This window comes from Paralichthys olivaceus, chromosome 24, assembly GCF_024713975.1.
Source record: "Paralichthys olivaceus isolate ysfri-2021 chromosome 24, ASM2471397v2, whole genome shotgun sequence".
In the NCBI taxonomy this organism is placed as follows: Eukaryota; Metazoa; Chordata; class Actinopteri; order Pleuronectiformes; family Paralichthyidae; genus Paralichthys; species Paralichthys olivaceus.
The window spans coordinates 5,495,292-5,510,342 of record NC_091116.1 but is presented as its reverse complement, the minus strand read 5'-3'; the positions used below and the strand labels follow the sequence as shown (position 1 = coordinate 5,510,342).

The following is a 15,051-nucleotide window of genomic DNA, read 5'->3' as shown; positions in this document are numbered from 1 at the left end:
TAAAAAGGATATTAAAGAAACGTGATTAATACTCCAAGAAAAAGACCATGACTCTAATAAGTGTGTTCGCCTTCAGCAAAGTACATTCTTAAACTGTTATTATTACAGTATTATTATTATTATTATTATTATCGGTGCTTGGCATTTCAACTGCCTTAATCTCAACTGCTCCAATCTCTTTTTTTGCAACTGCTTTTATTTCAAAAAATTAAAAAATATAAATACCCTTCAGGTTTTTATGAGTATATAAAGATGGACGACGTGTCAATCATGATGCTTCACGCTGTTTTTAAGGCATCAAATAACAAATCAAGAGAGCTTCGGTAACAAAGCGATGAATAATCCTAAACCATTTACGAAGGACCAATACAAACAGCTGACTGGTTACTGGCTAACACCGTGCTGCATGAAATGTTTAGCAGGTATAAAAACTTTAAGTACAATAACACATTTTAAGTCAACTTCATTGTCTGTAAAAGTAATTTGTAAAATTTGCTTTAAAGTTGCTGCAAAAGTAAAGTTATTATAGTATTTTATGGTTGAATTGTGTTTTGCGAGTTTCCTTCTGTCCCTGTCTTCAAAGGCTTGATTTTTAACTAACACTAAATGATGGCCGAAGCAACTTCACCTTTTGGCATATACAAGTTTTTTATATATATATAAATTGTTGCAGGGGTGCAAGGTGTAGATGTTTTGACAAACTTGTCATTTCACATGAGGACTGACAGATAAGATGTAAGGGGAGGAGGAATAATAAGGAAGCTGGAGCAGCCTCCAGCAGCACTGATTTGAGTCTTGACCCTGACATCTTGTAAAGCTCCACCTTAAACAGAAAATACATTCACAGAAAAGCAGCTTAAAATAGCTGCGATCTCCTTCTCTGAGAAATGTTTTTCGACAGAGATGAGAAAATGAAAATTCTTCATGTCTGACCATGATGGACAAGAACAGTGAAAGTTCAGATGTGTTGAAAGAATTGAATAAGCTCCTGAGGAATATTTTTTAACAATGAAATCCAGCAGTACAGTTAGAAAGCCGCTGGATCCAAGATTGGAAATACCCAATCTAAAGCAAAGCCTGCCCAATCTCCTTTTCTTGTTTTTTTGCTTTCTTTTTTTCCCCCGATCAAAAATAAACATTTGTATTTCCGTCCGCAGAAATGTCAAGGGGATTTATGTGGTCCCTGCTTTGTCTCGCTGGCCTATTTAATGCTACAGTGCACACCCCTCACAATGTGAAATGAAAACATGTTTTTTCATGTTGCCAGCCTTATTCATTGCCAGTCAATCTGACAAGTGAATCAAGCTCAGATTCTTGCATAGTTCATCTTTAAAAATGCATTTTGATGTATCCTGTATAGAACCCTGGAAGGGACAAGCATGGAAAACTAGAGATATCGCTCTGTGGTTGTATGTGTCCGCCAACCAGTGCAGTTTCAATCGACATATTTCCCCTCGACTCATACGAGGTCACTGTGACCTTTGACATCTGACATCTGAAGTCAAGAAGCCAAAAACATGTTTTTCATGAAGCTACCTATGACCATCCAAATAGAATCAGTTAATCTGTGAGTCCAAAGGATTCTCTCAAGATGTTCTAAAGACAAAGAACGGTTTAACAAGGTAATTATGACTTTGACCAAATCAGTTCATCTTCCAGTCTCCACCAAATTTGGAGACATTTCCTAAAAGAGTTTTTGAGATATCATGTTCAAACACACAAACAAACCCTTGTCATTTTTAAAGAGTTGCCGGATTCAGTTTGGCTTTTTTTCTTACATTCCAGAGCACTCAAGTGGAGTCTGTGACGTCTGCCTGTTGGTTTTGGATGTGGCCTAATCTCCGGGATTTGAGTTTCAGGGTTCTGTGATTAAATTCTCGACGACAGTAAAGGTGGGATTTAGCAGAAACCCTGTGAATTTCACACAAAGGTAAACTTACAGTGAACCCACACACGTGACAACAAGCCACCATTCACCTTCATGTGACTCCATCTCCCTGTGGCCCTGCTCTGTCCTTCCCACTGATTTTTAGACTAATCCGAGCTAAATTTAAACTTTTGATATTGTCTTTTGTCAGCTTCTACCCCCTCAAACAGATTTATCTGAGAGCCTGAGTGAGGAAAGAATCTCTTCCGTCATATCTCTGCCTCTCTGCCTTGAAGGCCAAGAAACCAAGACAACAACTTGAATGCACTGACAAGAGGGGGAAAATATTTCCTCAATATGATTCGTTAATGTGCCCAAGCCACTGTGGATACACAAGTGGTTTAAGATCAGTCTAATCGTCCATTTATACTTGGAAGTCATCATAAGTCTTCAAACATCCATTTTAAATCTACTCCCAGTCATTTGAAGCTTTTATGAATATGACAGTCTGATATTAAGGCCTAACAGGAAGGAGAAATTATTATATAAAGCTAAAAGAGACTGATAGCATTACCAGCGCTGTGACTGCACTTCCCACAGATAGCAAATTTGCATCGCTGGAGGTTGTGTCAGGGGTTGCAGAACACTGACATTTCAAAACACAATGTATTAACACTGCAAACACAAGAGTGTCAGTAATAAAGGTTGTTAAAAGCTTGTTGAGCTGCGCAATCAAGACGCAGAAGAGTCACAGTAGAAGAAAGGAGTCGTTTACTCCAAAGCAGAAGTTCAGTGAGTGTGTGAAGCACATGAAAGCTTGGTTTGATCAAGAACAAAAAAATGTGAATTACATTTGAAAAGAAAGGTAAATATGCCCACTTACTCACATTTTTCACCACTCCACGCATAATTACTTGGGCTTAAGTGCGTCATACAAGAAAGCGGCAGCACCCTCATGAATCTCTCACTCAAAGGTGACTCAATTTTCACATGATAATGAGGAAATAAAGAAAAGCTGCAGGCGAACAAGATGACAACTGTGACATTTTCACACCACAATAAGTGTGCAGGGTAAAATCAGACAGCACTGAGGGTCGACGTAATGATGCTGACATATTCTCACTCCAAAGAAATTGTGAGACCTTGGTAATGGAAAAGTGACTCCAGTAAATGGTAAAAAATATAAAAAAGATGTTTGACCACAGTAAGATGAGAGACCAACCAAGGCTGAAGGTCCAAAAAGAAGTTTAGCTCATCTATCTTAGAGGATCCTCACGTATGTACACGACAGACGAGTCTATAACCCTATCTAAGTTATTGTATCTTAAAATTTGCATCACACTGCAAATCTTTTGCCTTTAATTCTACACACACACACACACACATTATATAAATACATATATATAAATATCTATAACAGATTACGTGACATGAAACATGGAGGTGCAACGTGTGTCATGCAACAAGGAACTAAGCTAAAGAAAAACACAGCAATTCTGGGTTTCAAGTATGGAAGAATAATAAAAACCATATCCATTTAAAACAAGGCCATTATTAATATTATATTATATTCCTGCCAATAGATCCTTTAAATCCAAATTACTTCTATATCAGAAATAGAAGGCTCAGCATTGGCATGACCCTCAGATGAGTTCAGAGACAGTCAGTGGAGATGTCAGGGCTGTTATTCACAGCAGAGTTGCTTATAATGGATTAACAGTTGAAAGATTCATTCAATCATTTCAATTAAAGACTTGGTGCTGTTGCAGCTTTTGACACAAGTTGCTGGGTTTGGCGGTCAGAGGAGTTTCAGGGAGAGGGTGCTGTAGTATCTCTGAAGGGCCATTTACTCTGAGGAGAAACCTCCCAAAACCCCCACGACACAGTTTCTCACCCAGGAAGTGTTAGAGGCAGTAATTCAGTGAAATGTGTGAAGTTAAAAGAGAGGAGAGAGAGTGGTAACTGTGAGGATGGAGGGGAGGGAGTGAGAGAGATGGACAGGAACCAGAAAGGTTGCTTTTAAGAGCTGAAATCATATCCATTGCTGCTGGTTACTGTCGCTTTGTCTCGGTAAAGAAGAGATTGAGATTGTACAAATTGCTCCTGTGTTCACTTATTTATAACTCTTTGTTCAATCAGGTTGGAGAAAAGAATAATAGATCCTGTAAGGTACAAGAAATTATTTCCGAAGCTGTATCTTATACTGGAAACGTATAAATCAGATGCTCACTGCTAAAGGTGAATAAATAATACAAACTGAGTGACACTGTCGCTCACTCTCAGACACACGTTTCTGTTTCTATTTTTACACCATCTATTACTTATTAAATGTGTATCAGTGCTGTGGCTTTAATTAAACATGTGGCTACAGTATTCCCCCCCGTGAAATATACAGTACATACGTGTGTATGTGCCATATCAAGTCTCGAGCTGAAGGAAGGAGTAAAAAATATAATTACTGGAGACTTAATAATTCAGGATATTTCTCAATGGGATTGAAACTGTGGTGAAAACAAGTGCACTGTCCTTTAAAATCCAGCCTCAGCTGTCACCTCAGTGGAATGTGACGAAGCTATAGTCTTCCTGTGAGGGTCCGACCCCTCTCTGTGACTGGATAGTAATGTACTGTATTTTTCTAAAGTACACTGCCACCGGGCAAACACACACACGAGCAGTAAAGGACACATACATGTGGAAAAGCTGCTCTAATTACAAAAACCCATAGAGTCGGAGCTCCCTCTAGGGGCAGGAGCAGACGTGTGTGCTGGACTCAAGCCTGACTGCTCCTCTGAGGAGTAAAGTCTAAGATAAGGAGTTTTCTTTTTTTCTCCCAGCTACAGATGTTGAAGTGATGCTGCTCACGATCAAGACAAATAAGAAGATGAACACTAATCGATATCAGAACTCTTTTCCCTCTACACCAAGTCATGTTTCTGCAAAACCTCAATCACTACTCAGCGCTATTATACATGGAAACATGTTCCGAGGCAAATGTATTTCACCAAAGGTTAAGTATGACAAGTATTTGCAACACAACAAGGTTTAATAGTGCTGCGCATAATAACACTTTGCTTCTACGACTCTATGAAAATGCAGATTTATCATTTTTAATTGATGTACTTGTCAGTAATGTGATGTCGCCTGTTACAGTGCACTGTAGCTGTGCTTAGGTGTGGATCTGAGTGGGTGGAGGGATAACAAATATCCAGGCTTTCTAGGAGAACAGAAGGGGAGGGGGGGGTTTCATGAGTAACTTTGAGTGGGTGGGTGGAAGGCTTATAGGTAGGCGAGAGCGTAACCAGGTTTTATTTGACAGAAGTAGGTATATAGGATGGTATAATGTGTATTTGTAGTGTTGTGATTGTGTGTACACAGCCTGTTTGCGTGTGTTTCTCTTGCGTGTGTGCTTGTGTTGTGCCTATTTACAGTTGTCTCCCGGCAAATGAGAAGCTCCGTCGGTGACCCTGAGTCGCTCCAGCCTGCTCATCACTCTCTTTCCCATCTGGTTGAACTCACGCCTGTGGGTCGCCAGCTTCTGAAGCTCCCTCTGGTGCCTTCGACAGAGCAATTTAACATCACCGGTGGAAGAAGTGCACAGATTCAGCAGTGGATAGAAAGACTGGTAGAACAGAGCTTCTATGCCACATCCAAAGATGTAATTCTACTATAGATTTGACATTAGTTTTAAAAACCTTAAAATGTAATAAATTCCCACAAGAAATATGATTTCAAAAAATAACAGTCATTTATTACGACACATTTTTGATTGTAATACATGACACCCATTAACTTACAATAAAACAACATATCAATAACAAAAGTAGCATCGTGCAGTGTGTTCCAGTTGAAAGGAAGCTAATGTTTGAAAGAACTCACTACGGACATTCATTATGTTCACGTTTGGTTTGTCCTGAGTACTTCCACTCCGAAAAACTAAAAGTACAACATATTTATTGCCCACTCCAACTTCCACTATCTGCAGTGTGCTGAACAGTATTCATCCTTTTTATTGCACAGGAAAAGCTTCAGGTAAACAAACATTCTCCCTAAAAGCTCAATGTTATCTCTCGTATCTTCATTGTGAACATATGAATAATCTTTGTCTCAGTCACGTAGACGTCATGCCAGTGGACTCACTGTACCTGGCTGTTGCTCCAGCAGTGAGGTTGCCATGGGAGACCAGGGCCTCTCTGGATAAAAACTGCGCTCTGATCATCTCTGGTGTCAGTTGGAATCCTGAGTATTCACACCTGAACACAGATAAACACAGATAATGTGAGCATCAGGGCGTCGCTCTTACTCGAGAGGAGAGAGAAAAAGCTCACAATGTGAACATCGATAGTGTCAGTGGTGTGGGGTGTGCTTACGGTTTATCCATTAGCGGTGTCAAATCGTCAGGAAGTGCAGTGAGCGGAGGAGGCCCTGTAAGGGGAAGTATGTCTGTGTTGTAGTCGACGGACCTATAAGAGACACACACACAGCTTTATCCCCCTGAAGAACCAGACCACACATTACCAAATCGAGATAATGGTCAGATACGTGCTCCGTCTTACTTAGATGAAAGCTCGGCTCAGGGTTGTTTGAAATCTCAGTTTGAAGAGGAATGATAAAAATACTCCAGAGCATAAGCCGATACCACTTACAGGCAAAATAGTCTTAAAACACTTGACAAGCCACAGGTCTGCTTTTGGAGGCAGCCCTCCTCTGAGCTGTGGCGTCATTATGAAAGGACACTTAATAATGGCAGGTCTCCACCAACTCCTGAGAGAAACATCTGGCTCTTTAGCAGCTCAATGCTTCATTTTGTTCTCCATCCAGTTGCTACCTGGGTGTGTGCTGTTTGGTGCTGAGCAACTATAACACACTGCAAAGCTCTGTGTGGTCGAGGGAAGCAGCAGATTCAGCTTAAAAATTCTCAGTGAGATCTTCGATATGAGCCGAGACCTGTCACAATACTGTGGTCACATATACGTATCTAATATTGGGACCTTGACTCTGCAAAGTTCGACCTTATGGGAACCAGCTCCTGGGGGTTGGAGTCGTCTATGCTGTAAAACAGTGCAGGAGCATTTTACCCAAACTGTTTTTTATTTGCAGTTTTATGAGTTTGTGCGGTTCACAGCGGTACAGCTGTAAAATAATTAGACTCTGCACCTGCAGAGTTGCTGTTTGTTGCCAATTTAGACACAGCCGTCCTTTTAATCATTCACATGCTGTAGAAGGAAATCATCTCTCTTAATCCTGCTGTCAAGTTTGTTCTCATCTGCTATCATGGTCACCAGACATAAATCCTGTTGCTTGTGTTGCTAAGATAACCAGAGACACTGTGGATGTAACCGGTGAGGCAATGATAGAACATTAATGAGACTGAGCAGGGAGGCTGAAGGAGAGTCATCTCTTGCACGAACAAACAACAGTTATGCTGCAGATCAGGGCTGACAGGCATAAAGAGAATATTTTTCCACAGCAGGCACCTGATTATGTAAGATAGGTAAGGTGAGGAGAGATGGGAAGTAGACAGGAGGGTGGGGAGAGAAGGTGCGGTCCAACCCACACATTCACAAGTAAATCATGTGAATGGTGGTTGTCCAAATTACTTGGACTTCCTGTCAAAAATGACTCAACTGGCCAGAAATTCTACAAGACAAAATACAATATACATGAGATTATGTTCTGGAAAGGGTCAGGAACACAAAGTGTAATGGACACCTGACTTTAATTCATTGTGACAGGGTGCAGAGGGGAACATGAAGTGCCCCACAAATGGACCACGTCAGCCCCATGCTGCGTTCACTATTACACTACATCAAAATATCATAATTTATTCACTGTCCATTTAAGATAAAGACTGAATAAATCATTATTTCACAGTGTAAGTGAAGACTGAGTGGAGCTCTTTGGCTCCATGTGGCCGAGACTCTCAGGTGTGGGAGCAGTGGTGGCCTAGTGGTTCGAAAAGACACATCAGACTGGAAGGTTGCTGGTTTGAGTCCGTGGACTGACAAAACTTCCTGAACAGTAGGATGGACCAGACCTGCTAGAGCATGGTGCATGTAGTGCTGTGTGTGCATGATTGTGGGATAATAAAGGAATCGTAATCTTACTTATAGAAAAGAAAAACATGAATACCTGTTTAACCAAATTATAGATTACTGCAGTAACATGAGCTCATCACTTCAACCCACAACTACTGAAATGTCATGTGTACTGCAAACAAGACATAAAAGTGATTTGTCAGGTCAATGGTTGAAAAAACCTGACAAAATGGATCTCAGCACTGAAGATTGATTTTAGGAAAGTGCAACCTCTACATTATCAGAGGAAAACTGCTGAATATAGAAATCACACTGTGTGTACAGTATTCTATCTTTATTAGCCCCGTGGTATTCAGGATAAAAGCAGTCGATTTTAAACCAAATTGAATCAGAACCATCAAGTGAAATCAAACATCTTGTCAAGGTCATAATAGACTGAAGGAATATGTGTGGGGACAGAAATGACAGCTTTACATTATATTGCTGAAGCCAGAGGTGGAGGGTTCTTAACCATGAATTAGATTCATATTCACATTTGATATATTTCATGAAAATAGGATTTTCTGACAGTGACTTCTGAAGCAGCAGTTTCGCAACTAGAAGGTCATGAGTTCAAATTCTTCAGTGAGCTGGAAAATATGGGCTGCAAACAAAAGTAGTTTCTAGTCTGTAAACAGCTACTGTAAACATGTACTAGTACTGCTTCATCCCACAACACTCCAGTTGGAGTAAATGCACATGATGGTGGGTTTAACATGGAAACCTCCGTGTGAAGATACCATTAAAATACTGAGTGACTGCTCTCAATATTCAGTCAGTCTTGTTGCATTGTTCAGCAAAAAAAAGGAAAAGCAGCAAAACCTCTTGATATCAAAAGGTGGTATTAAAGTCTATTTCACCAGTAAAGAGGCCGGCAGGTAAAAGGCTATTCACCACACAGCTCACATTATAATATAATATTAGATAACCTGCCACTTTATTCATTCAAGCAAAGCACAAACCTATTTCAGCTCTGACCTACCTGCGCAGGGCACAGCTGCCGGTGGACGGACAGTTGAAGTTCATCGAATCAAAATTCTTCCATGTCATAATCCCTTCTATCACTTCCTGTTGTTGGTGAAGAAGAAATAAAGTAATGTGAGATCTTTGAGATTCACTTTTTTAATGACAGAGGCAAAGAAAGTAGAAAATGTTTCTGATGAAAAAGGTTATAACCAGGTTCAAGTAACTAAAAGCTTTCCAAAGAAATTCACACAATAAAATTACCTTGCGGTCCATTAACTCGTTCTGAGTGTGCAGAGATGGTGGTCTGGAGCCACACATGTTGCTCTCAGGGACGATGTACCTGCGTAGGAAAAGCACTCTTGTTTCGAAGTTCAGCAGAAAAATGGTAAATGGACCGGGGAGGACTGTTCTTACCTGGGCAGAGGGCAGAGGTGGAACTCCAGATCACTCTCCAGGTATTTAGGGGTCAGTTTGTAAGTCTGCAGGCCTGGAGCTGGGTTCTATAACGATATATTATCACTGTGAAAAGTGGAATGTATCATGTAGGGAGAGAGGGAGAATACATGAAATAATGAGAAACCTTACAAAGATTCTGAGAGGGTTGGCTGGAAAAGGTCTGAGCAGAGCTTCAGGAGCAGTGAAGCTGAGACTGACGGCATTGTTTGTTTCAATATCCTCTTCTTTCTCAGGCTGTGACGACACAATGAGAGACAGTTTGAAAGGCAATCACAGAGAAAATGTATAGATATATAAAATGTTACCTCCAAGAAATAATGGACCATAAGAGGTGTGTAGTAAATAAAATACAATTTTCTATGATACTAGGTAATTCCGTATATGATTGAGTGCAGGCGCTGTACATTTACCGGAGCTCCACTGCGAAGTGGTCTGGCCAAAGTCGAGGGTGTATAAGAGTTGAAAGCCTCCCAGGTTGAGACAGGCCGGTAGCCCTTCAGCTTATAGTGCTGAGGAACCTTGAATGACAAATAAATAAAGGAATAATAGGTTTAGAGAAACAGTGGAACATTCGAACAAATGAGACGAACGTGGTCTTGGGCTGAGTAACAGACACAGACAGAGCAGAGCTGTACTCTGCATGGAAATTATTATATAAATCTTTTGTAATGTCACTGCGACAGAATTCGTTCCTCCATCCACAAACACTAAATCACTCACAAACTCCATTAGCATGATATTGTTTTTCCAGCTTTTAGCAAATATATAACTTGCTTTTAACATTTTAAAGACATTTAAAGAGTTTGTTTTAGTGTTAACTGTATAACAACAATAAATACATTTTGAATGTATTTATTAATTATGGGATTTTCTATTACCTTGGCCCACATATATGGAAAACGTGGAAATGATTCCTATGTTGTTGTCATCTCTCCCATATGACAAGGAAATGTAAGTGAGGCTTGATGTTTTAAAGTTTCCTCATAAAACTTATTATAAATAAATATAACTAAAAAGTAAACACATGTACAACCAAACATATACAACCTGAATAATGAAAATAGTAATGGAAACGTAAACAACGATAAATGGCTAATTTATCCTGTAAAATAATCTGTGTATCGACAAACATTAACACCAATAACAGCAGATCATGGGGTTGGACCCCTCCAAAGGGTCATAAAATAAATCTGGGGGATTGTAGAATGACAAATATTTATAAGTCCAGTATTCTCTACCTTTTGTTCAGGTCTACAAGCCAAACAGACTGAAAAAGACTAAAACGATCACATAGTTCCATCTGAAACGTAGGTGAGTGGGAGTAAAAAGTGGATCGACAAAGTACAAGTGGTATGTAATATGTTTACTTCCCCCCACTGTTGCAGGGAAGATACATGTTGATCTGTAAGTGATGTTGAGCTGAGCAGGTGCTGCAGCGGATACCTACTTGAAGCTTGAAGAAAGGAATATGTGTTGTCACCGTCCCATCAATAGCAGCCACAGGCACTGTGACCAAATTACTTTGAGCCTGCGGATATCAACGAGACAAATGGTGTTATTTGTTCAGTTGAACGCAGAGGCGTCCTCTCTGCAGGGCTACGGGGAATTGCAAGATTTAATCTAAGTGCAGGAAACTGAGCTTCCTCTTTGATTCCACAGTTAGATCAAACAGACGTCTTGCAAGGGAAATAATGAATAAAGATTGCTTTGTGTGGCAGGACAACAGCCGACACTCATTTTACAGTTGTGTCGCATCTTCTATGCAGCAGCTGCCGTTTAGGTAATTAAGGAATAATCAAACTTAACTCTTCTTCTGTTCTTTTACATTATTGGGCAGGTATACTTCAAACACGACTAACAACTTCTGTGTATTTTTACATTTTTTTACGTTACGTTAACATACTCACCAGAGGGTCACCTTCATCAGAGAAAATGGGAAAAGAAAATGGGAAGACTCTGTCCGGTGAGATCTTCATATCAATCGTCTTCTCTTCAGCTGAAGTAAACAGATGAAAATCGTTATTCGTTGAGGTCAGTGAAAGTTTGTTTAAAGTCAAATTAAATGCCACCATAAATAGCCATGCTCCTGAGGATATATGCATATACGTTCCCAGAGCCTCATAATAACCTGAGGGGATTTCATTTCAATTTTACCTTGGGAATAAATTCAATGAAGCGTGCTTTGCTTATGTGGCAGAATGAGATTATTTGTGAATGTGGAAATCATTGGATAATCAAAACCTTTCTGTGCCGCGGGCAGGTGCCTCATGTCGTTCACCAGCTTCCGGAAACACGCCAGTCTCCGGTTGATGCGGCACCGGATCACAACCTGTGAGAAAGCAGGACAGCATGGCGCCGCTTAACAGAGAGTTTCTAGTATTAGAATTAATGCTTTTAACAAAACTTTAGAGTTTTCTTTTCTCCATTATGATCTATCACAATTTTATAGTAAAAATAGGAATAATACAAAATATCTCTGCAGTTTATTGTGTCAGTGTTTACTTGAAGCAAACTTTCCAGATTTTTTTAAATGAATAATTCTGATGAGGTCAAGATTACCGGAACCGTGTACTTCATTTCCATGCAGCAGGATTAATATCATCAGCTGGTCAAACAACTCACACACTCTCTCGGTTATTACAGCAAACACAGCGCTCCTGAATGACATGTGTTATAATTGTTTTGTCAAATCTGGCATTAGAACCTTGTTTTATGCCCAAATATTTACAGTCAAGAGATGTGCTCCAGTTATATTTAATTTAGTTTTCTAACGTTTTCCACATGAAAATAGGCTTCGTTCTATATGTATGTATATGATGAGTGCTGTCTTTCCCACAGCCACAAATGAATCACATCCTATTATGTCAACTCATTGTTCTGCAGTAGCACCGATACAGTAAACCAGATGAATGCTTTTTTTGTGGCTTTAAAAAGGCCTCGCGAGAATACTGTGCTTTTACTGAAAACTACACCCCGGAATATCGACTGTACTGTAAAGACTATTATACATGAGTGTGAGGAGTTTACACATGGCTGGACTAAAGGGACAGGGCCTGTGGGACACTAGTCCCTCTACGGAGGGAAGAGAGAGAGAATGTGCCTATGTGTCAGCTATCTCAAAAGCAAAGCAAATGCTAATGCATGTGTGCCACAGTACATACACCTCAGTGACTTTACAGTGCTTGGTTGCATGTACCTTGCGTGCAGCCTGCTGGAACAGTTGGAGGGCTCTTTGTCTCTGCTCCCACTGGAAACCAGAGGACAACTGGAAGGATGGGGCTCCCTCTGGGGCCTGGAGGAGGTTAGAGAGACAGTTACTCCTGAATTTCCTGTGTTCATTCGACACCGTTACATTTTAAGCACAAATGAAGAGGGCCATAAAGTTAAATTTCATATTTACAATAATTAAATACAAGTATCTTAAGGATGAATAGAATATTGTGATCACTGTGTTTGCAGCGAAGATGTTTGGATTAAGATTATGATGTGGAGAAAAAGAAAAACACACAAAATCCTCTTACAACATGTATAATTACTGTGGCGATGATGGAAACCTCAATGAAATGTTAGTTAAATGTTCATGTGGGGAGTTATTCATTTTCATGTTTCCAGCAAAGCTGCTTAGGAGTATTAGGGCCATATTAAAGAAAACTATTTTTGAGAGTCAGAATATTACAATTACTAAAAGGCGTAATATCATGAAATAAGACTCGAGAGAATTAAGTGGTATTACGATAATTTAAATAGCCCTGATACTCCTACACAAAGCAGAGTCCAATACTAAAGCTATTGTGTTAAAGTCAACAATCAAATGTAGAGATTTACCTGTCCAGCTTCACGCAGCACACGAGTGGAGGAAAGTTTGGTTTGTCCAGATAGGAACTCCTCCTCTTGCCATACATCTCCCCATTTTACCTGCAACACAGCGCAAATACATAACACACTGTACTGCATGTTATTTCCAGAAGACACTGAGAGTCTGTAGTTTTACACACCAGCTAAATGATAACACAAGCATGCTAACATTCAACATTCTGTTTGTCACGGGAGGAAATGTGACGGGATACGTCTTCACTCTCACAATCGAGCAACTGCTACTAATCATTTGGAGCAGGGTCTCATTTGTGCGACCTTGTCACAAATTACAAACATTTTCAATCTGATGAAAAAACAGAGGAAGGAGGTTTATCAGTCGGCTTATGTAACTGAAGACGACATATAGTAGAGGACAGTAGCTCTTACTGTCATAAAAACCCCAGAGTTCCCATAAAACACCAAAGTGTGGTGATATGAGGTTGTAAACTATGTGCGAGTGTGTGTGTACACAACTTATAAACAAAGCCGGTGGAGAGGAGATGAGGGAGGAAGCACTGTAAAGTGTCTGTGAGAGTTCTGTCGACTTTTCTGAGGACGCTCAGGATCATATTTCTAAGCTGATGTTACTTTGGCTGAGTCAGCGTCTCAGTCACAGATGCACAGGGATTTATTTCAAATGGTCGAACTTAGTTTGGTGCCAGCAATGCACCAGATGAAGCAGGTAAGGACACTGGTATGCATATTGTAAACAAACTTTGAAAACAAGGTTCGAATAAATGGGCCACAACTTAGCAACCTCAACACCAAAGAACCATAAAGTTTCTCTATATCAACACCGAGCTGCTTTTAGACGAGCACGTACGTGTGGCAGACAAAGATATCAGCTTGGAAACACAACAAGATTCAAGAGCTTCTTACAATGAGGTCCAATGCTTGTGTCAATATGCCCTAAACAATGTCCTGCCTCCTGCTGCTCTACCCAGACGCCATCCCTCACCTGAATGTTCCGGACATTTTCCTGTTGTTGTCAACGAGTCTGACCTGGACAATGTCCTGCTGAGTTCTTTGTATGTGAAACTCTGTGTGCTGACCCAATGCTCCTGACATTTTGTAGAATTCACGCCTGAAGACGGCCAGAGAGAAAAGTCTTACCGTGTATTCATGCAGCGCCATCTCTCTCTCCTCCAGTATCTGTCTCCTGCTTTGCTCTGACACGGGGTCCCTACCCAGGTGAACTTGCCTGAGAAGAAGAGGGTGTATTGAAATAACCCCAGCAGAACAGAAGAGGAGAGAAGAATCAGTCAGGAAGGAGAAGGAGAGAGCAACTGTCACATCACATGGAAAACTGTTTCCTTTGTCTCGCTTCTGCCTTCGCACCTGTTGTCACTTTGATTTGCACCAGGTGAAATTGATGTGCAATCACTTGAGCTTCCTGAATGGACAGATTGATTTGTCTTTAAACAGTTTATATATATATATATATATATATATATATATATATATATATGTTTATAGTAAGAAACTGCTTGTATGTATTCTTCTATATATGTCTCTATATTGCTGATCCTATTTTATCTTCAGCTTGTCCCTGTTCTACAGTGGTTTTAAAGTCTATTTTATAGCAAAGGTTGTGCATCCATCCAAACATTCCCAAGTAATAAAAGTGAAATGTTATATCTACCATCTGAGGAGGTTGGCTTGCTCCTCCTTCACGTTTTGTTGAACCTTTTTCACAAAGAGCGCCTCCTTCATCTGCTTGTTTTGCAGACCGCTGCTGCCACACGACATGGCTGAAAATAACAATTGATGTATGAGGTGTACTTTTCTGTACGTGCAATCTTACTTCATTGCAGCTGATAAAAGAACATAGCG

At 40.2% G+C, this 15,051-nt stretch overlaps 1 protein-coding gene across 5 annotated transcripts in view; it reads right to left on the bottom strand.

The window, feature by feature from the left end:
* The window catches only part of cfap221 (cilia and flagella associated protein 221), a 103,486-nt gene that overhangs the window by 83,632 nt on the left and 4,803 nt on the right, over positions 1 to 15,051 (bottom strand). For all 5 annotated transcript variants that reach the window (XR_011240384.1, XM_069521269.1, XM_020103331.2 and 2 more), the window contains exons 11-25: positions 14,861 to 14,969; positions 14,332 to 14,419; positions 13,189 to 13,278; positions 12,560 to 12,655; positions 11,605 to 11,692; positions 11,271 to 11,359; positions 10,811 to 10,891; positions 9,774 to 9,881; positions 9,493 to 9,597; positions 9,322 to 9,407; positions 9,169 to 9,247; positions 8,924 to 9,009; positions 6,235 to 6,327; positions 6,010 to 6,117; positions 5,294 to 5,421 (exon numbers count right to left, since the gene is read on the bottom strand). Coding sequence is in view for 4 of the 5 variants with exons in the window: in XM_069521269.1 (XP_069377370.1) it covers positions 5,294 to 5,421; positions 6,010 to 6,117; positions 6,235 to 6,327; positions 8,924 to 9,009; positions 9,169 to 9,247; positions 9,322 to 9,407; positions 9,493 to 9,597; positions 9,774 to 9,881; positions 10,811 to 10,891; positions 11,271 to 11,359; positions 11,605 to 11,692; positions 12,560 to 12,655; positions 13,189 to 13,278; positions 14,332 to 14,419; positions 14,861 to 14,969 (1,434 nt within the window). In the remaining variant the exon portion in view is untranslated. The remainder of the gene's footprint in view (positions 1 to 5,293; positions 5,422 to 6,009; positions 6,118 to 6,234; positions 6,328 to 8,923; positions 9,010 to 9,168; positions 9,248 to 9,321; positions 9,408 to 9,492; positions 9,598 to 9,773; positions 9,882 to 10,810; positions 10,892 to 11,270; positions 11,360 to 11,604; positions 11,693 to 12,559; positions 12,656 to 13,188; positions 13,279 to 14,331; positions 14,420 to 14,860; positions 14,970 to 15,051) is intronic.